The sequence below is a fragment of the Lycorma delicatula genome, chromosome 6 (genome assembly GCF_047948215.1).
Source record: "Lycorma delicatula isolate Av1 chromosome 6, ASM4794821v1, whole genome shotgun sequence".
Taxonomy (NCBI): domain Eukaryota; kingdom Metazoa; phylum Arthropoda; class Insecta; order Hemiptera; family Fulgoridae; genus Lycorma; species Lycorma delicatula.
This window is the reverse complement of record NC_134460.1, coordinates 155273769-155297440: the sequence shown is the minus strand read 5'-3', so window position 1 is coordinate 155297440 and position 23672 is coordinate 155273769. Positions and strand designations below refer to the sequence as shown.

At 31.0% G+C, this 23672-nt stretch overlaps 1 protein-coding gene across 3 annotated transcripts in view; it reads left to right on the top strand.

Moving 5' to 3' along the window:
- Positions 1-23672, top strand: part of LOC142326391 (uncharacterized) — a 65274-nt gene that overhangs the window by 26272 nt on the left and 15330 nt on the right. For 2 of the 3 annotated variants that reach the window (XM_075368865.1, XM_075368864.1), the window contains 2 exons: positions 5343-5471; positions 9587-9715. In XM_075368865.1, coding sequence (XP_075224980.1) covers positions 5394-5471; positions 9587-9715 — 207 coding nt within the window. In that variant the 5' untranslated portion in view covers positions 5343-5393. Of the gene's footprint in view, positions 1-93; positions 174-5342; positions 5472-9586; positions 9716-23672 lie in introns of those variants that run through there. The other variant, XM_075368866.1, reaches the window with a different exon arrangement.

Here is a 23672-nt window from a genome sequence, read left to right as displayed (position 1 = left end):
TGAGATTTTGTGACGAGCGTGTACGCATGCGCGCCGAATACTGAGCGCAATGCTACACCTTGTTACTTTCATCATGGTGTGAACGTTTGTCTGAGACCTTTGTGTGGGAGGGGTTTATATTATAATATAAGTATTATTTATTTGGTGGTGTTCACTTTTGTTTATCTGACCAAGTAAGTAATTTTATACCATTCTAACATAAATTAATAGAATTTAAGTAGATTTTTTTTATGATGAATTTGTCATTACTAATGCTGTACGGTTGATTGATATACAGTGTAATCATTTCTTAAAACATTACTGTGTTAATTAGTCTAAGTTAGCGAGCGTAGGTTAATTCGTTAAATTATGTTTATAATATAATAGTTATATCGGGCGATATTGACAATAATCCAAAGGTTTGCTGTTTATAGTTATAGATATAAATTAACTTAACCTAAGCTCGCTAACCTCGACCAATTAACATAAATGTTTTGATTATTTAAATAATAAATAATTGCAATAATTACTGAATTTATAATTTAAATACTCAAAACATTTAACAGTAATGACGTATACGATAAAAAAACATTAGGTTGGATAACATTGCATAAGTTCCACGATTATCTTTCTATTTATTGAAAATAATAATACTTATTTTCTTATTCATATTCTACGATACTAATAAATAAGAACAGTGGATAGTTGACAGTTTTGCAGTAGACTCTTGAAGTTTTCAATTAGGTTATAATTACAATAGGACCTCCATTGCTCGTTACCCGTTAATCATCTCGTTCAATAATTCGTCATCCCTCTGGAAAAATTTGTGATTTTTATTTTAGAGGTACAATACTGATACACAAAAGAAAATTACATTTTTAATTACTAATAAAAAGTACATCATCTGTTAGGCCTACAGCATAAAAGTTCACTTAATTGACTGATGTTTTTATATGAGCCTATTGTACATTATGTATAAATTACAGTAATCATGTGAGAAAAGAACTGATAAAATTACTTTACATATCTTTCATTCATATAAACATTTTCATTTGGGCACTATTATTTGATAAGTTTTTTTCATATTAATTACAAAGTATAGTACTTTATTTTCTTTAAAACACATGAACTAATATATTCACCAACAGTTCCAATAGTCCAAACTGAAAAACCAATAAAAATTCTAAAAAACATGAAGCAAAGTAACCTGACCGTCTCCTTTCTACCACTAACCATCCTCTACCGTCTTCCTGTTCAGGAGTCGACTTAACTATATCCATTTCAACAGACACACTTGCCTGTTGCTTGTCAGCTGCCTTAACACCATTTACCTCAGTCAATATCCCTTTAACATCTATACCAGTGACCACCGTCTCTGTATCCTTACTGCCAGGGGCAACATCCATTGGTTGGACTTATTCTTTTTTTGTCATCAGACGCCTTCCTAGACATCACTGAAGAACGCTTTCTGTCGTAGCAGCTAGAAATGAATTCTGTGGCTTCATAAACTTTAAATGTTTAAAAATTTTTACAAAAAATTATTTTTAACAAACCGAGTTCAGAAACTGATTACACAAAAAAATCTGAAATTTGAGTACCCACTTTCACTATTTGGGGTGGCAGGGGGGTCGGAAAATGTATAAACCTAAATCTGGGATATGATTTGGGGGATGTCAGGGGGTCCGGAGATAAATGAAAATAAAAAGAAGGAATTTCCCCTTATAGCTCACCTTAGACTTAGAAAATATTCCAATTGGCAATACCTGTTTAGAATATTGCCACAGCTGTACACTACAAAACTGACAGTAACAATCCTGTCGAATCTAACTGGCCACTCTTAACGTAAAAACACTATAACAGTTGAAGTACACTTCACTGAAAACGTGATTACTCATTAATTTACAAAAGTAAATTACACCCATTACATGAATCTTAAGAAACACTCATTTTACGTAATCTAACATTGACATTATCAAAATCACAAATAACACCACTAAAACACCTTTCACTTCTGGGAGTACAATTTAATGAACTCCTATACCAAAGGCTACTCAACAACACCTTTTCTTTTCCCTGTTTAACCTACAGGAATCATCATCGGGTATTATTTCTGAGGATGATATGTATGAGTGTAAATGAAGTGTAGTCTTGTACAGTCTCAGGTAGACCATATCTGAGATGCATGGTTAATTGAAACCCAACCACCAAAGAACACCTGTATCTTCGATCTAGTATTCAAATCTGTTTAAAAGTAAACTGCCTTTACTAGGACTTGAACGCTGGAACTCTCGACTTCCAAATCAGCTGATTTGGGAAGACACGTTTACCACTAGACTAACTCGGTGGTTCGCTCAATAACACCTAGGATTTGTCTAATTAGCACACAAAGATCATCTGCTTGACATCATCAAGGACATCAGGATATGAGAACAAATCGTACTCGCTGGTACAGATACGACATGAAGCAGTTATGACATGACAGTAACTGAGTAAGGAAATAAGTCTACCTCACAGCTGTTTCTCATTGGTTCCAAATGAAATTATTAGACGGTTTATGTTTTTAAATCGTATTAACATATTTTAGAATGTGGTTGAAATAAATAACAACTATATAAACTTTTTTTTTTAATGCAAGTAGATACCTATAATCTGTTTGTTCAGGACAATGAATAAATGTTTACAACTGTCTTGAAGGAGAAACCTCAACGGCAAAAGTTAATTCTTATTTACATCATACTTCTCATAAAAGGATTTACTTCTTAAAGATCTTGAATTTTAAAAAAGGTCAATTGGATATAAATGTCAAAGATTAACTGTCAGAACATTTGGATGACTGTTGAGTTTTGGTTAAAAAATTGAGATTTCTTCTGTAACTATAGGTATCTTGAATCGTGTACATTGTTATTTGTATTGTACAAAGTTGTAAGGAAATAAAGTCTACCTCACAGCTGTTTCTCATCGGTGCCAATGACATTATTAGGTGGTTTATTGCAATGTGATGATGTGTAAAACTTTGTATTGTATACATAATATAATTATATTAGATCCTGTTAATATTTCTGCCATAAGTCCAGATCAAATTTTCGATGGCTTTGTAAATAATCTTGTTCAGAGATAATTTTGAGTTTCAATTTAGAATCCAGTACATTTGACAAAATTTAGTAGTATTCAGTTGTTCCTTTTTTTCCAAATGTGAGCCTTTTGTCAAGGTAAATACCAAAGCATTTTGGTATTCACTAAAATGCTTTGGTGAACACTTTAGTTGCTGCTTTGAAAATGCATAACTAAAATGTGTACTTTTAATTTTCATTAGACTTTATTTGTCACAACTTCTGCCACGCTTCAATGTTGTTAAACTCTTCTTGAAGGTGCTGTGAACTTGTGAATTACTTTTACACACTACAAGCAAATCGCTTATAAATGTGCTATTTTAGTGTTGTGAGAACAAGCGTATTGGAAGTGCGTGTAGAATACACTTCCTTGAGCATTGCCTACAGTTACGGAAAATATTAGAGATAATTCAGTCTCGAATGTAATCTTGAAATATCTATTACTTAAAAAAAAAACTGATAATGTAGATGTTGGATTAATTTTATAAAGGCCAGCATGTTACACTTCTTAAGAGTTGGCAGATATCAAGAAGAACAAGCAGAGCAGAATTTTTTGTCTGAAGCTGTGAATATTAGGGAAAATTTGATGAATCTGTTGGTTGGATGGTACTATGATCTGTTTGAAAGCCGATCATATCATACTGATATGATGTTATAAGAGAATTAGCATTAGTTATGCAAAAGCAAAAATTCTACTCGTTTATTAAAGACAGAATAAAATAATCTTATGCTGTCTGATTGTATATGTGATTTTTCACTCGTCATATTTCTTATATGTGCATGCCAACAATCTGGAAGTTTTTTAAACAACTTTCAAATTAAAAGTCCTTTTGGATGGTATTTGGGATAAATTTAATACATATTCTTAGAATTAACCTTCACTTCGACAAAGCAATACTTGTTGACACTTACTATCTCTTTTAAGAGATCTAATCCGTGCTTAATTCCTTTGGGCAACCAAGTTACAAGGTCGTGGGATTTTTGTACAGAAATTAAAAAAAAAAAACATTTAAATGACAATTTTTTGAATATACATTTTGTACAATGTTATTATACCGTCCAAATTTAAAACCCTCTGTACTATCATACTGTTGAAATCGAACATTAATTTGGTGTAAAACATGTTTATATTTATACTACAATAGTTCTCATGTGTATCTGTATATGTAATAAGACACAGATCAATGACAACAATTTTTGTTGAAGAGAAAAATCAACAATTATTTAGAAGGATGATGCGTATTCAAAAGTCAATAGACTTGGCATGTGTTGTTATAGTCATCATGGTTATTATCAATAAACAAGAAAAATGGGTCGCTCTACAGTAGTTTTTAAATGTTACAATCTTTTTTTTTTTTTGTAATAATGATCAATTTTTAGTTTTATGTTTATGACAATAAAACAATTACTGTCGTTTTCATTCAATCATTTATTCTTGATCTGTATACCGACTGGTAGAGATTGATTTGTTTTTGCAGTCAATAGGAAGTATAAAGTTTGTAGGAAATGTTTATTATGTCTACATATTTCCTCTATAAAGTTTAATATAAAATCTTGGCACTCCGTCAAAGTCAGATTGAGCTTTTAAGATAGAAAATTGGGCTGTCTGATCATTAACTGGTGTTTATAAGTGAAATTAAATATCCTTGTGTTTATATTTATGGATGTGCAATCTTTACTAAAAACAATTGTCACTTATTCTTAAAAAAATAACAATACCCACCTAAACTGAACCATATAACAGTACTGTTTTCGCATAACTTGACATGGTACTTCAGATTACAAGAAAGGGGCCTTTGTGTGCTTCTGAATTCCTGAATCATTTGAAAAATCTTCCAACAATTTATTTAAAATACAATTCAACATTTGTTTTATGGAAACAACTTTCTGTTGTTGATGAATTTTTAAATAATACTAATTAAAACAAAATCTCAATTTATCTGGATTCCGATTAACATGTATTTAATTTTCAATAGTGCCCTCTAAATTGTGAATTATCATTTTGTGACTTTTTATTTTTAAATATTTACCTTAACATTATTTCATGTGTTTTTATAAAAAATTTGTATAGACTTTAAACATCTTTTTTTATCGTATAATCTGTTTTATTATTACTAATTTATTTTATGATGACATAATATAATTATATAATGGTATTATTAAGTTACATTCAGAATAAAAAAAGACTATTTGTCGAATAATAATTAGTTTTTCAAATTTTTATAAGGTTTTTTTTTTTTATCTTATTTAAAGGAGTCTGAGATCTCATTAAATGATGAAGTTTCACCACAGATTAATCTTAATATGAAAATCATTGAACGTGAAATAAATGATTTACACACTGTGAAGACAGAAGAAGAGATGGAATTTTATCCGGGTCATGTAAGTGTTTATAATTATTGGATATTATAACAAACATGGGTTAATCTCTTGTTAATTTCATTTCTGTGTGTGTATGCGTGCACGGGTGTGTTCTGTTATAAAAAAAATTGTTTTTAATTCTCTTTCTATTTAATTAATATCGACTTATTAAGTTGTGTGTGAATGATAAACGGTTAATGTTTGAGGGCAAAAGTGTTGTTTTTAAACTTCAATGATATCTGAAATGCGTGTATTTTTAACTGTTTCATAGAGTTATCATTTTAATAAGCTCTGGGTAAACGGTTGTTATTTGTAATGGCTTTTCATATTTGAATATTTATCAAGTTAGTAATAAAAACCTAACCTGATGCAGATTCAACAGAGTTGTGACATATAATTTTATTATTGAAATAAAAATAAAATAAAATTTAATTCTGTATTTACATTAGGAAAAGTTAACATATTTACCATATTAAATGATATTTTAAGTTATGAGCTAACTTATGATAAGTTATGAGTAATGATATAAGTTATAAGCTGCTCTGTGGAGCTGATGCAGCAATGCTAAAGAAATCATACTAGAGTCACCTGGTGCAAAATGTTGTCAATAATTTCAGTTTTTTGTTGTGAACATTTGCCTTCAGTTATTGATAGTGCAATTTCAAAAATATGATAGTAGCGCAGAGGGTTTTATATTTGTACAGTATTATAATGTTATTAAAAGTTTATATTCAAAAATAATCATTTAAAACTTTTTCTAATTTTTGTAACCCTGTAACTTGGTTGCCCAAAGGGATTAAACACATGTTAGGTCTCTTATAAGAGACTAGATGTCTAACCAGAACCTGGACCATTCGAGGCTCAGGTCAGCCCATGCGAATCCCAGAGCCAACTCGGGGGCCACGTCAAGGTCTACCTCATGGCTGCAGACATCGCTTCAATTGCCATTCCCAATTTTCCAGGGGGACTGGTGTCCTGGACATCTGTAGATTTTCCTTTGGTTGTCGTTTCCATCTACGCAGGTGACTCCATATCCTAGACTCCCGCACTGTATGTTATTCTCATGGTTATGAGAATAATACTGATTAATAATAGTTACAGTATTCAGGCTTCACAGAAATCTGAAAAAGGAACTAAATTACAATAGGTAGAATATTGGGAACTATAGTAACTAAAGTACACACACCTTTGACGATGAAAAATTCTTAACTTATTTCTTTTTAAGGGCAGAAATATAATAATGAAGTAAAAGGATTAGTTTATTTTTTCCTTAATGAGTATCTTTAATTCATAACTTCACCCACCTTGGGGGCGAAGTTAAGTTATATCTTAACTTACAAGGGAGTTAGGGCCTCGGGTGATGGTTTAAAAGCTTCTCTGGGATAACATGAATGTATGGGGGCGAAGTTAAGTTATATCTTAACTTACAAGGGAGTTAGGGCCTCGGGTGATGGTTTAAAAGCTTCTCTGGGATAACATGAATGTATCCTGCAAATTTGAAAGTAATTGCTATTTTGTTTTTTTTATCATTTTAGACGTTAACCAAATTTTCAATATTGTTGTTAGTGTAGCAATATTTTATATAAATATTTTCATCAACACTTTTATTATTTATAGGTATCAACATGCTTTTATTATTAGATTTAAAATTTTGCTTTTTGTAACTATTATCAATTAATGACATGTTATATCCATTTTTTATTGTAATAACTTTAATCTAGTTTTTTTTTTATTATTATGTGTGTAATGTATGCTCTATTTAACATGTTTGTAAATTTATTATTAATTTTATGCGCCCAAGGATGATTTGAATTTTTGTTAATAGTTATTTTATTAGTTGTTGGTTTTTTATATACATGTGTTATAATTTTATTACGTTTACTAATTTCTGTCAACATCTAAAAAAAATTTTTTTCTGTATTTGTCAGTTTCGAATGTAAATTTTAAATTATTATAAGAATTAAGTTTTTTAAAATTATTAACTGTTCATTATTTATAATAGGTTCATAGATTACCAAAATATAAATATCATTCACGTATCAAACCCGTGTTCGAATTTTATAAATATGGGTAATACCATATACTATTCTACTCTCAAATTCCTGTAAATAAATTTTGTCCATAACGGCCAATGATGGAAATCCCATGAGTAAAGTATTATCTGGCGTGTAAAAATTTGTTGTTAAACTTAATTATTTGAAAAAGTGCTGTCATCTACTGCAGCTTTGGTTAATATGTACCTTTATAAGTTTATTATTTATAATATATATATTCTCCATTTGAATTTTGAAAATCGGATGATTGTGTGCAAAGATATTATAACAGCACCACATTGCATCTCCTAAAACAGCGCCCTAGGGGCGTCCTGTTTGTTACCAGTGATGGTAATGATTGGTCTAGCCTCCCATGAGGTGCTCATATATCTCATCACTCTAGCCTCACACGCAGTCCCCGCTGGAAGTCCCATGGCTAAACAGAAATTTTATTACTGTAACAAAAATTTGTTGTTACAGAAATTTTTTTAATATTACTTGTATTATTTTTGTAATATTATTCAATTGACCGATATGAATCATTCATTTCAAACCCAGGTCACACAGTGACATCTCTGTCACTGTTCATTAATTCAATTCTCTCAGTTCATTAATTCAATTCATTAAAGTTTGTGCTTGAACCCATAAATCTCCACTACTACATACACATACTCATATTTTTTTTTGTTGAGATTGTTCATATACCATCTAATTCATAAATTACCTACAATGTGAACTTTGATCGTCATAACGTTCTTGTTTAGCTAGTTTTAATTATTATTGCTTTACATCCATTCTCAAAAATAAATATTTTCTGGATCTATGGAAAATAGCTGAAACCAATCAAACTAGGTAAACCATCTAATGATATAACATCGTATCAACTGATAAGCTTGCGAGGTGTGTGGCAGTAATGGACCCGCTAGACTCAAACAACGTAATAATTTTTTGAAGTACTTTCTATAATTTTGCAATTTTCTTTGTTGTTAAGAGCTAATTTTCCATTTTTATCATCAAGCAAAGGCTGAGTAATTGGTATTTGATTTTTTTTTCAATTTCTGTAAGTGTGGTAAATGTTTAACATCATTTATTTATTTAATTCAGATAAATGGGCATGAAACCATAAAAAGATCATAAGTACATAAAGTAGAAGATCTGTCATCATTTTTGTTAGTAGATTTAAAAGAAATATTTGGAATCATTAGATAAAGATTCCTCAACTTTAACAGTATAATTAAAAATTAAATCTTTGTGACTAAAAATTTTACATATACATTGTTGTTAAATAGTCTTAATAATAAGTAGATCTATATTATTTTTGAAGCTTATGGAAATTTTTCTTATTAATAACTGTGATAATAAGTTCACTATAGAACCGCTTTGATAATTACATTTTTGTATAAGTATATTTGGTACATGACAAAAAAATTTCTGTATTGGTGATTAATATCAAATCCCAGTCAGGCATGGCATATGCTGCAAAATTCAGCTTCCATGTTCCATGCACAAACTTAAATATTACCAGGCAGTACAAAAAATAAATAAATATTATTTACTATCAAACTCTCATTTAGTAAATGTTGAACGTTACAAAATTTATATTTTTATATCTGGTAAGAATTTATGTAAATCTTATATTTATATTTATAAGATTAGAATTCAAAATTGTAGGTAACGTTTTCTCTAAGATAAATGATGTTTATTATGATAAAAAATTTCACCATAACCAGTATTAACATCAGTGTCAGTAAGATTAGAAAAACAAAATCATGAGAATTACCGCAAGAGTTTTAACAAATTATTTGATTGTTAATTTGTAGAAAAATATGAAAGGTGAATAGCAGCATTTTTTGATAACATTTAGCAAAACCTGGCATATTAAAGTCGCCTAATAATATTAGTAATAATTTAACTGTGATTGCACTATTTATGTGTGTTAAGCGAATTAAGAGATACAATTATTTTTATTTTATAAATTATACAAAAAAATCACATTTACTTTATGTGTGTTAAGCGAATTAAGAGATACAATTATTTTTATTTTATAAATTATACAAAAAAATCACATTTACTTGTAGCATTCATGTTTGCTTTTTATTACAGCAAGCAGATTTACTGCAACTGGAAGTGGAACTGCTTGATATTAGTAATGGTGATATCATAAAAGATCTTTTAGCGATTGAAGAGACAGACTTGGTTAAATCAGAAAATTTAAAAGTTGAAAATGAAATGGTAAGAGTGTTAGATTTTGCGTACAGTGGAACACCAATTATCCAGATGGACCTTTGCAAGGCCAAATCTGGATAATTGAAAAGGACAATTTAAAAAAGTTTTATCATATAACACTTCACATATCATTCAGTTTAATGGGTAAGATACTATGTAAATAAAAAATACATAAAAAAAAATTAAATGTATTTTAGTAAAATTAAAAAGAAATTTGGAACATATGTACCATGTAAGAAAAAAGAGATTCAGTAATACGGTTAAAGAAAATAGTGTGTAGACATTTGCTTTTATAATTAGTTTTACAAAGGCCAAAACACACATTTATATTTTTGCTAAATGACTTGGAAAAATTAAATTAAAATTTCTGTTTCAATAAAAAACATTTGTATTGCAGCGAAGATTTATTTGAATAGTGTTTAAATTTTTTAAAGAATGTATTGGTTTTTTTAAGTTGTCTAGTCTGGATTTAAGCAGTGCAATTAGTTGGACATCTGGAAAATTGGTGTCCCACTGATATCTTTTAGTCATCAACTCCTATGGTCATTAGCCCCAAATTTTAATTATTATTATTATTATTTTCATCAACATTTTTTTGTTATATAAGTGCTTTATTACAAACACTGCACATTGGTCTTTCTTCGCCGGTTAACAAATATAAATTTCTTATTCGTGTTTGACCAATTGTAAGTCTGGTCACCACCTCTTGTTCTCAGCGAGTTTTAATTCACGTGCCTCTTCCATTTATATGAAAAAGTTTTAACTGCATTTAGTTTTGTATTTAATCTTCTCCATTTATTACTCTACCTGTTTCTTATAGTATTAGACAATTTTTAACATCGGCCACTCGTACAGGAAATATATCAAAGTTATCACAGACTATTGCTGTACTGGCAGCTTCATCTGCGCTTTCATTTCTTGCAATGCCAACATTTCCTGAAGTTCATACAAATACACATCGCTGTCCTCATCGATTTAAAATATATAAAATGGACAGGATGTTTGCAATAAGAACATCCTTAATGTTCTTGTCCCTGTTTAGCCTCCAGTAATTACCATTCAGATAATACTTCAGAGGATGATATGTACGAGTGTAAATGAAGATTAGTCTTGTACAGTCTCAATTCGACCATTCCTAAGGTGTGTGGTTAATTGAAATCCAACCACCAAAGAACACTGGTATCCACGATCTAATATACAAGTCCGTGTAAAAATAACGACTTTACTAGGACTTGAACGCTGGAACCCCTCTACTATCAAACCAGCTGATATAGGAAGATGTGTTCACCACTAGACCAACTCAGGTGGGATAATGTTCTTGTTCCGAATTGCAGTAAGTGCACTTAACGAAACGAAACATATAAGCACCATCTCTTCGCGGAAATGTTCAGAGTAGTGAACAGATTGCTGTATGGCAATAACTTCTGCCGTTTAAACACTAAAAATTTTTGGCAGTTTCCATTAATGGACTTTTCCATTTACATATATGGGGCATCCAACACCATGTTTGGTTTTAGAACAGACAGTTTAAATTACTATACATTATTTGTAACTACTGATGGTTGTTAGAAATTCCTGTCAGTTGATTACTGCTTGCTTGTCTTTTTTTTGCCCAAGGTATAAACCTCCCTAAAAAAATTAAGAATCTTTAAAATAAAAAAAATACTGTGTTGCCACTGGTATATTCTCTGATATATTCAATATATTTTAATAGATTTGTATATATCATTTTATTATTCTTTTTTTTTTATTTGACTGATGAATCAATTCGTCAAACGTTGGACGAATTGATAGGAAATAGATAATCGAATAGTTGTAAGAAATAGATAATTGTGTTTATCACTTTTTCAATTGTGTTTTTAAGTATTGTTTGTGAAATATGTTTATAATACATAAATTGTGATTTTTATGTGGTATAAATAAATAACATTTTGTCCTTAATGTAAACAATTTCAGAATTATGTACTATAACATCCACTTAAATATTTAAGCAGATTGATTAATTTCAAATGTACATTACAAATTATTTATTTTTTAATCTAATAAACAAAGTTACACAGAAAACAGGTTGTTTCTTTATTTTAATCGTATACCATTTCTTTCCATAAAAGCAAATCAATTGTATTATAGTGCGGACTGGATGCAAGTTTATTATTTATCTTGTAATAGTTATGATGATAAACACTAAATCAAATCTTCCCAACCTGCATACTGAAAGTGGTACTAATGTGTGTCAACAGGTTTGGGGGTTTGAATCTGAGGTTGGTTTTGAATTTTTTATTTATAAGTGCCTGCAATTATTTGTCAACCTGTCTGTTTAATATTTTGAAATTTTTTTATATCGACGTCATTTAAATATGATGTGCAACCTTACTCTTTCTATTTAAAATTGTATTGTTCCAACCATGGGAGTTTGAGCAGTGGTGGATTTCTAAATATGCTAGCTAGGCTGTAGCCTATTGTGGCAAATTTTCAAAGGCAGTAATGGGCTGCCTGAAACCGAGTCAGGCCCCGGACACTTGTTGGGATATAAGGTGGTTACCGTAGATTTAAGCTCATCAAGCACTACTACTATCTCCCTCCATTCGGTCTATACAACTGGAAATAATCGTTTCATCTTCTCAATCGCCATTTCACCCAGGAAGAGGAGCTCTTATTCATGATAACGATTTAATAACCCACCTTATGCATAATGAAGAGAAAAATTATATTTGTAACTTTTGTCAGAAATCTTTTAATCAGAGTTCTAATTTAAAATTACATTTAAATAATCATACCCAAGAGAAAAGTTATATTTGTAACTTTTGTCAGAAGTCATTTAATCATAAAATCACTTTTAAAGACGCATATTAATATTTATACAAAAGAGAAAAATTATGTTTGCAACTTTTGTCAGAAGACTTTTAATCAAAGTTCTAATTTAAAATTACATTTAAATATTCATACAAAAGAAAAAAAATTATGTTTGTAAATTCTGTCAAAAGGCTTTTAATTTTCTTTCAAATTTAAAGAACCATATTAATTTACACACCAAAGAAGAAATTTGTTTGTAACATTTGTCAAAAATCATTAATGCGAGTTATACTTTAAAAAATTACATCTTTTTGTTCTAATGATGTTTCTAAGGCAGATATTATGTGTGTTCTCAATATTGTACAAAATAAGTTAAACTTAGGTTTACGTGAAGATATTGGTGCAACTTTTACTTTTCCTGATAGTTGTATAGTGTCAAAATTCCAGCTTGGAGCTACTAAATGCTCTTATGTCATCAATCATGATCCTGTACTGTACTTTGATGGCATTCTGCAAATACACTGGACTAATAATGACAAAATATTTTTCAAGTAAATATTAGTAACGTTTGTTTTCTGTACAAAATAAGTTGTGATCATACATATATTTTTTGTTAAATTGAAATCTGTTTATTTTAGAATTTTTATGCAAACCAAGTTATTAAATATTGTTTTCTTTTTACTTGGCAAAATAATGTAGGCTAGTTTTTGTGAAAAAGTTTAGCAATCTTATGTAGAAGCCAATTATTTCTAAAAATGTCTTTAGTTAGTTTTTATTTCTTATCTATGTTACTTTTAGTTACCGTGATCATTTTTATGCAAGAAACTTGTTAAATTTTTTTTGTACTTCAGTGTAATTTACTGAAACAATTTATCACAAAAAATGGTGTAATTTTAAATGTATATTGTAAAAAAATCAATAAAAAATAAACTTTAAGAATGAATGTAATAATAAATAATGAAAGGTACGAGTTGGGCAGCTATAGGGATGGTAGAGGCTGCAAAAAAATAAAATGTTTATTTTTTTTCAGAGTAAACTGTGATAGCATACCATTATGAGAGTCAGGAAATTTTTATCAAGGTCAGTATAATAAGTCAGGGAAAACAAACCTTAAAATTCAGTGGGAATCCTGTTTATAAACATTTTTACAATCCTTCTTCTTAGAGATCCTTTTTAATTGCTTTTTATCTAATTTACTTTGGGTTTTTTTCAGCAGAAATCTGTTAATTTTTAAAGCACAAAATAATATTTCAAAATTGTTGCTATCAGTGTAGGTATACAATTTACAATATTAGGTACTTTTCTTTTAACATAAGGGGGGCCCACTTGCTTTTTTATTTGTGGATTTTTGCTTCTTTCTGTTACACAGTAAATACCTTGGTTTAATTGAGTTTAGGTTGGATGAGGAAATGTAACTGACGATTCAGAATACCGAACTTTGTATCGTATTACCATTGCGTTACTTGTCTAATTACATAAACCCGCGATCGATGTGATTTTTAGTTTTTGATAATTGATTATGTATTTTTTAGCGCTGAATAGAAAATAACCTTCATTTTTGCTTCATCATGTCAGGATTGCAAATTTCAATATTATCAAAAAGATTAAAAATTACAAAAATGTGATACAATAAAGTAGACATTTTTTTTTTAATAATAAATTAATGTAATATATATAATATTGTATTTTATATGCTTGTTTGGCTTATATTATGCATTCTTAGAGCTAAACAGTTGAGTGGTCTGAAGAGGGGGGCAGGTGGGGTCATTGACCCCTAAATTTCTAATGAAAATTGCTATAAAATAAGCCTAATTTCTATTATAGTGGTTAATTTTTATGAGGTATGTAGTGCCTTAGGAAACCACTCCCCCTCTTCACCTACCTTTCATGATGAAGTATGTAACTTTTATTCCAAGTGTCGAACTTTCTTTGGACGGCTTATACTCTGCTTTGCGCTTTTCCTTCTATGTTCTCTATAGGGTTCATCTTGGTGTAACAGCCAGGCAGTAGTCTGCCATCATTATAGTAATCCATTTTCCTTGATATGTCCTTTCCATTTCTTTCATGTCCTGATGAAATTTCTCACCCGTCTCTTCACGTCTCGTCACAAACGGCACCCAGATTTTCAGGAAAATAGTTCACATGTGAATTTAGGAAGTGAACCTTCAAGCACACAGAACAGCCTAAATTTTTGTACTTCTGCAGCATGCTCGAGCGGTTGATTTGAAGTTCAGATTCTTCTTATTGGCCAGAAACTTGGTTAGTACTTCTTTAAATTCACCCCCAAACTTCTTTTACTGCAACTTCATTTGTTTATCAAAATTACCTTGTTTGAGAAGATTTCTAATGTCAGGACCAGCAAAGACATGCTGTTTATTTAGCATTTTATAAGACGGGAAATTTGTCGCAGATCTATTTACAACATTTACCTTCTTTTGGTAAGGCTTTGACCAAGCCTAACTTGATACGCAGAGTTGGAAGAACTTTATTCTGAACCGGTCTACGTACATCGGTGCAGAAGACTAATTCCTCCTTCTGAAAAATGTGTAAGAAAATCCTTTTCTCTATACCTGAACCAGGAAAGTAATGTGCCAGCTGCTAGTAGGTTCTTCACTTTAATCTTCAAACCAAGCAATTCTGAATTTTCTTTGATCAGATGTAATTCTCGAACCAAATCATTTAGTTCAGACTGTGAATAAAACTCTGGTGCATAGCTATCTCCAGGTTCATACACCTTGACATTATCTTCATTTAAATCGCTTGTGGAACCATCTGTTTCAGTTAAATTTTCTGATGGAATTGGCACTGGTATGTCTAGACCATGTGGAACCAGACATAAAGCGTATGGCATATTTGGATAAACGATTCTTTTTTATTCTTTAAATTGAAACCATGAACACCAGTTCAAACAAAAGTAACAATCGTCGGTGTAATTTTGTGACTCCATTAAAACTCCAAGTCTGTACGCTTCTTGTTCCCTTTGACCATCATCTAAGTCCTTCAACACATGTGCAGCAAACTTATTGGGATGCCCAAGTTTTGCCTTGATCTCCTATTTTCACCTGAAATATGACAGGTACACTTGTCAATCGAAACTTGTTATTTTTTTTTTTTGCCTTTTCACCATTAACTCATCACAAATGTAACGAAAAGAATCTGCAGCCTCTTGAAGCCATTTAGAGAACGGAAAGTTTGCTTATGGTCTGGAAACATATTTTCCACTGACAAAAACAGCAGTGGCGGATAGCTGCCAATAAAGTATTACATCTTGTTAAGTGTTATCGCAACCTGTTGACCAAGCTCTTCTTCCACTGTCTTGTCATCTTCAACCCAACCCCCCCCCCCCAACCATTCTCTTCAGACCACTAATCTGTTTAGCTATATAAATGCATAGTAAAGGCCAAAAAAATGAATATGTTTTTTTTTATTTTTTAATAAAAAAATAATGTTTTATGTCTATTTTATAGTATCACATTTTCAACTTTTTACAAATTTTGAAATTTGCAATTTGTGAAAAATTCTGACATGATAGAAAAAATGAAGATTATTTTTGGATTCAGTGTTAAAAAAATACTTAGGAATTAATTGTGTCAGTAGTTAAAAAACATTCCTCTACATCCCAAATTTTGCAGGTCTGTGTTATATATACAAATTTGATACAATTTATTTATAAAAAAAGCAATAATTAAACTAAACACAATAATAAAATTTGAAAAACCAGAAACTAGTGAAAATCAAATGGCCTCTGTTAATACAGAAATACTTAATACTTTTTCAGGACAATGTTAAGTTTTTAACAGCTTTTCTTTTACGATTGATGTTTCTGTTTTGTTTTTTTTATTACATTGTTGTCTGACAGGGCCGTGCATGTTTGTAAGTAAGATTTCTTCTTGTGATTTTATTTTTAAGATTTTTATAATCTGTACAATCTAATGTATTACTTTAATGCAATCTAACCAAAATAATAAATGAAAAAAGCAGTTTGATTTTTTTAAAACGGGTTGGTTGTAGATTTCTGTCATATTATGTATATGGATAAGTAGATATGAGTTATAAGCTGAAATACTTGGTTGCTATTTACTTTATAATTAAAAATAATACAATATAAAAATTGTTGTTTTAGGTCTCTCTGATTATATGTTTATGGATAGGTACATTAATGTTATTTTGTGATAGAATAATAGTGGAATTAAAATTGCTGGAAAATGATTAATGTTCAGTAATGACACCAATTTATATAATATCAATGAAATATTAGCAGTTTATAATTTGTACAGTCAAATACTTCAAAAGAATAAATAAAAAGTTGGGGATAGATTATTTTCTTTTTAAAAATGGATGTTTAGACATAACTTCCCTTCAGCCAAAATTGTTGTCAAAGATCTCTCTCATATTATATACATAAACAGATCATGAACAGAGTTCAGTAATACACAGAAATACATTTCGTTGCTATTTATTTTATAAAGTACTAGCTGGCCGTCTAGCCAGAAGCTGGACCCTCTGGACTCGGGTCAGCCCAGGCGAATCCAGAGCCAACTCTGGGTCAATTCTTTTAGTTGGTTCTCAAGTGATGCAATAACAAACAAACAAACTTTATATATATATATATATATACACATTTCCGAATAATCATGTCAATTTGTTAGATTGACAGTGTACCCTGATGCATGTAAAAAGTTAGCCTTCAACATACTAACAAAGTCCATGTTTGAATTTTGAAAATCTGATGACTTTCCAGAGATATTAGAGAAGCACACCATTTCACTTACCAAAACAGCACGCCGTTTGTTACCAGTTAATGGTGATGATTCATCATCATCATAACTTATTCCAACCTGTTCTGCAATTTCAGATACTCTCAACCTGATCGTCTTCAAGAATGCCTCAAATCGCACGAGTGTTTTTGTCTGTAATGCTGGTCCGAGGACGGTGATCGTGTTCTTGATTTTCCACTTGTTTTCGTTCTTCTTTGAACTCTTTAAGCCAGGCAAACACAAGAGTCCTTGACAATTTTTGGTCCCTGAACTGTGCAGTCAATATATGAAAAATTTCCAACGCTTAAACTTCATGAGCAAGAAATTTTATAATTATACATTGCACGGTGGAAGGGTGCACCTATTGCTGCTACATTGTGAGCGTTACTGACGAATTGGTTGGAAGTGTGGAATGGCTGGCTCTCCCCACTCATAATGACTCCACCCAAGCATACTAGAAGCACAGGCCCAGTCCTACCAACCGTAGATCCTCTGGAACAAAAATCCCGTTTATATTTGATTTACCCTCGTATTTTATTTAACGTAAATTTAATTCTATTATGTTTGTAATATTATTCCTTTGATCGATTCGAATAATTCAGTTCATTGAAGTTTGTGCTTCAACCGGCAAATCTCCACTTTTACATATATATTAGAGATTTTTCAGAAAATATATTAGAGAGCGCAATAAAAGAAAACAAATAACACAAAGAAATAATAAAACGAACATCAACTCAACTCAGGAACAATGAAAACAAATGCACGGTATCAGCTGTTACGAAGGATAGAATAGAGAATCAATATGCTACTAGTGCTTCAGTGTTAAATTAGAATAAATATGGAACTAGACTCACACATTGCAGTAACTCATCAAGAATAAAGCAGATCAGTTCATAATAACAAATTACTTGCAATTACTAGCAAAAAAGTGGATGATGAGTTATTTCTTCAAGGGCAATTTTTATTAAGGTAGTTAATGACAAGTTATCTCTTCAAAAACTGGTAAGGGGTTAATGATTATTAATCATGAAAATAATGTTTTTATTGATTTGGGTGACTTAATACCGAAAGCAAATTTGACACGATATCTGAAGAGAGCGTAGAAAAATTTGGGTCTGATTAGGTTCCCCACGCTTAACACGACATTAGTCAGAACTTTTCTTGTATTTGACATTAAAAAAAAAATGATTTATTTTGTCCCAGATATGTTTAGTTCTTGCAAGATATAATTGCGAATAAGATATTAGACAAATGAAACATCACTGGTAAACAAAAATTGGGCTATGTAAAAATAGTATGATAGAAGTTACATGTAATCAATATTTACTTATTGTTTGCATATTACAAAGATAAAACAATTTGCTTTGCTTTATATTTAAAAAATTAACATAATTTCTTATAAATTGTTTTAATTCAGTCACTGTCTTTGTTGACACATTCAACGCAGACAAAGACTGCCCTAGATACTGGCTCCTTATAAATAGGGGCTCTGCACTTGTTAGTGTACCTGTTCTTTCTTTTAGGGCAGTACTTGCACTTTGGAGGCTTTTGATCGTTAGGTTCAGCAGGCTAATTTTAAACATTGTAGGCAAGGTCTACAATGTAATTTTTTGTTTTGCGGGAATAGTCAGTGTTTTGATTTGTACTCTTTTCAGCAGTTGATTTTTCACTAACTCTTTTCCAAGGTCCATCAAAATCATTTTTTCTTCTTATATTCACATGTATGTTTTGAAAATAATCAGAGCATTGATAGCACTGACATTTAGCATACCATTAAAAATAGTAAACGGCCATTTCAACCGACAACAGACTGATTCATGATACACAATATTCAGTTTTTAGACGATCGGTGATCCACCTTTAGTAACATTACAATAAGTTATAATTTCGGGTTTCAGAGCATGTCCACTACTTTCATACCATGGAGAATAGGAAGTACAAGAACAAGTTTCTTTTCTTTCTTATCCAGAATGCAAGAAACTATGGAACAATAATTTGGGGGATTTGATAAAGCAAATATAGATGAACATCTGGGATTTTTTGAAACGTTGAGAAGCTCTCCTGGAATTTCCCGTTTATCTTTGCAGAGAATCCAAATTATCGTAAATCCGTAATTGGCATAGAGATCGTTTACTAAAGGTGTAGAGGTGAAAAAATTATCCATAGTCGCATTTCTAACTGTACCATCTATTTCACTGACACAGAGTTTGACTACATTTGATACGGATAAAGGGGGGCTGTCTTTAAGTGTTGACCTGTATATCTCTGTATGTATTTGTCTAGATGGTTCTTCAGTCTACGGTAGCATAGATTTTATTCTGTATCGACACAGTTTACTCTTCATATACACTAAATTTACAGCGTCCTCTGAAGACCTGCATCATCACGTCAACCGTGACACTTTTTCCTACACTGTATCTTTCACTACATGTTTTTACAAATCCATCAAAAATATTACGAATAGGGGCTAAATTATCAATCTTTTTTCATTCAACGTGTATAGAGTAATCATTAAATCTCAGTGCTTGCGGTAGCAAACGAAATCTTCACTGGAACATAGTGGCAGTAAATATTTCAGTTGCTGTTACATCTACAGCTCAAAGATCATTTAATTCAATGCGATTCTTTTTTTAACTCCAATGATATACATTAACCCTAAAGATACAGCTAATTCTGTTTCATTAGTTAAATAACAGTCCTGTACACCTCTTGAATATTTTATATTCATTTTAGTCCAATTTCTGGTTTGTAAAATTTATGATTTCATGCATCATTGAATCCAGACAAAAGTGTTTCCAGCACTCCATAGTTATTTTGTTGTCTTTTGCTACTACTCTTGCTAGTTTAGTAATGTTTTAAGAATGAGCATCAACTAACTGCCACGACTACAGCTCTTATAATTTTGGAGAAATTCCTAGGACGGTTTCATCCTTTTCCCAGTAGAGCAGAAATGGCGTATAAAAAGGTGAGGTTTTTTCTCACAACCTGACTAATGGCTGGTTAACCAAATGACATTTTTGATTATTAAAATTATGCAATATAATCACAAAAAAAAATTGTAAATTCATTGACCTCTTTGCTGAACAGCTACCTCATGTGACATTTTTAAAAACAGCCACAGCTTAAGAAAGATGAAGTCTGAAAAATTGTTTATAACCTCTTTTTTTTTAAATTTGCATTTCATTTACATTAATACAATTAGATTTTTGATCATGAAATTAAAGTTAAAAAAAATGATTTTTTAAGTATGGATTTCATTAAGCCCTGTTGACTTTTGGGCTTAAAATTGTATTTATCAAAGTAATTATTTATTTTGATAAGTTACCCAATTTGATAAAGTATTTATTATTCAACAAAGGTAAAAAATGAAAGTTTTCTAAAAAAAATATAATCAAGTCATCTATAAGCTGGTAATATAAGTTGGTCTGAGATATATTGAAGTAAACAAAAATCAAATCCACTAAAAGAGAAATTAAATTTATTAAACTAACAAAGAGAAGTCAAAGTATTAATTAAGGAGCTCTGTAATATTATTAAAGGTTTTCAATGATGTGAAAATGAGACATTAAATAAAGACTTGAAAAAAATCACAAGTTATTACAGCATTAAAAATAGTGCTACACTGGTTGCAATAAAAGAATGAGTTCTTTGTAATTTAATGATAGTAAAAAAAATTTATATTTTCTATTTAAAAAAAAGACAAGCCGCAGCCTGCCCCGATCCAGTCTCCTTAGGTTACAAACCTTTGATCACTAACCTGGCCTTGGGCCAGACAGTCCAACTACTTTTACACCTAAGCAGACCCCCCGTCACCAAGGTGACGTCGATGTAACTTTCCCCCAGTTCAGAAGAGAAAGGTGGCGGTTCTGCCTTGTTAAGCTTGTAGAGGTTCCTGGCATCAATGAACTGTGCGACACTGGGGCCAGCGAGTGGTGAACCCCAGGCGGAAGACTGCGTTAGCAACCAGCATTCTTGATGCCCGGGAGATCGTTCAGAATCTTCGCCAAGCCATCGGCGTACTCCTTGTGACTCGCACAACGGTGAACTACTCGTCAGAAAACTGAGGCGAAATATACCATATTTCGCTCGTTAATATTAGTACAAAGATTAGTTTCTCCGCGCAAGCTTATTTTTTTGTTTAATTACAATAATTGAGTAATTATTCAAAAATACAAAGTATCTTAAAAAGAAATGAACACAAATAGTACGAAATGTGCACGAGTTGAAAAAGTAATAGGAAAAATAAAATATATACATAAATACGTACAGCCAATGGTAGATGTATCTTTTGCCAGCATATGCGTATACTGTTTTTAAAAATGTAATCTAATCGGTCTACTTATTATAAAACTACGCCAATAATATTTTTGTTTTGCTTTATTTTATTAAACGTGTTGAAGGTTCATCTAATAGATAAATGCGATTGTTTGTGAATCTGTCTGTTTGCAACAGCATTATACGAGAACCAACCGACCGATCACTTTAGTTCAGTCTGGAATATAACATTGAAATATCAATTACTTAAAAAACAACTGAAAAGGTACATGCTGACTAATTTTAAAAGAGTCGGTGTGACACACTTAATCTAAAGGCTTTGCAGATATCAAGAAAACCGGGAGAGCAAACGTTTTTTTTGTCTAAAGCTATCTGAATATTAGCAAAGTCTCTATAAATCTGTTCGATGATACTATGATCTGTTTGAAAGCCAAAACGGTAGTCGGATAGTTTGTTTTGTTGTAAAAAGGTTCTTCTATATCTGAAAAAGACAGGATCGGTATTCAAGATCGACATTAGGCCAATTCATTAAACATAGTTATTTTTTATAAATCATCAATAAAATAAATATCTTTCTCCAATCTTATCTGTTTTAACGTAATTTAGGATTAAAAGTAAATAAAATTGATTAAATTTTCCTAGCTTCTTTAAATTCAAATTTCCATTATCAGAAGAATAGGAGATCGACTTTAGATGAATTCATTAAACATAATTGTTTATATATCATCAATAAAACTAAATATTTCTCTTTCAAACTTACTTTTTTTAACGTAATTAAATTTAACTTCATTTTTTCACGTAGGGGGTAAACGTATCCTGCAAATTTGAAAGTAATCGGTCGGTTGGTTCTTGCATGATGTGATAATAAACAAACATACAAACTTTTATATATATATATATAAATTTCCGAATAACCGTGATCTGTTAGATCGAGAGTGTACCGGATGCATGCAAAAGCTAGCCTTCAACTTTCTAAAAAATACTCTGTTTGAATTTTGAAAATCGGATGACTGTAGAGCACCCATTGTACCTTCCAAAAAAGCGGCACAGTGGCATCCCGTTTTATCAGTTGATGGTGATGATTGGTCTAGCTTCCTGTGAGGAGCTTGCGCACCTCACCACTCTAGCCTCACACACAGCCCCAACGGGAATCCCATTATTGTTAAAAAAATTTATTTAATGTGGAGTTAATTCTATAATTTTTTTATATTATTCATTTGATTGATTCGAATCATTCAGTTCAAACCCAGTCCACACTGTGATACCCACCGGGTTGGTCTAGTGGTTAACGCGTCTTCCCAAATCAGCTGATTTGGAAGTCGAGAGTTACAGCGTTCAAGTCCTAGTAAAGCCAGTTATTTTTATACGGATTTGAATATTAGATCGTGGATACCGGTGTTCTTTGGTGGTTGGGTTTCAATTTTCCACACATCTCAGGAATGGTCGAACTGAGAACGTACAAGACTACACTTCATTTACACTCATACATATCATCCTCTGAAGAATTATCTAAATGATAGTTACCGGAGGCTAAACAGGAAAAAAGATTCCACACAGTGATAGACACTCGCAGTTCACAGTTAATTAATTCAGTTCATTAAAGTGCGTGCTTCGCTCAGCAAATCTCCACTACTATACATATAATTTTTTTTCGAGATGAAATACATCTAAAAACCTTCTCGGTTATACCAAGAAACATGGATAAACAAATTTGGTCGTAACTGATTGAGTAGTTACTTTGAGTAGTATCCCGAACAAAAAAAAAACCTCTTCATCTTTTTTATAATAGTATAGATAGAGTACAGTATCTTGCATCTCTTACAGTATTTTAAATGCAATTAAAAAAACTTTTGAAGAACTAATATTACTTTATCGATGCATTTTTAAATAATACAAATAAAAAAAACTTAAAGTTCTGCATCCTTCACAGTGTGTATATAAATGTCCTCAATTACTTTTTGTTAATGCCTTCTGATTTGAAGCTCATGACTTTTTCTTTTTCTTTCTAGCCTCCAGAACCACCATTAATTATTACATCAGAGAAGGAATGAGGATGATATATATGAATGTTAAGTGATGTGTAGTCTTGTACAGTCTCAGGTCGACCGTTCCTGAGGTGTGTGGTTAACTCAAAACCC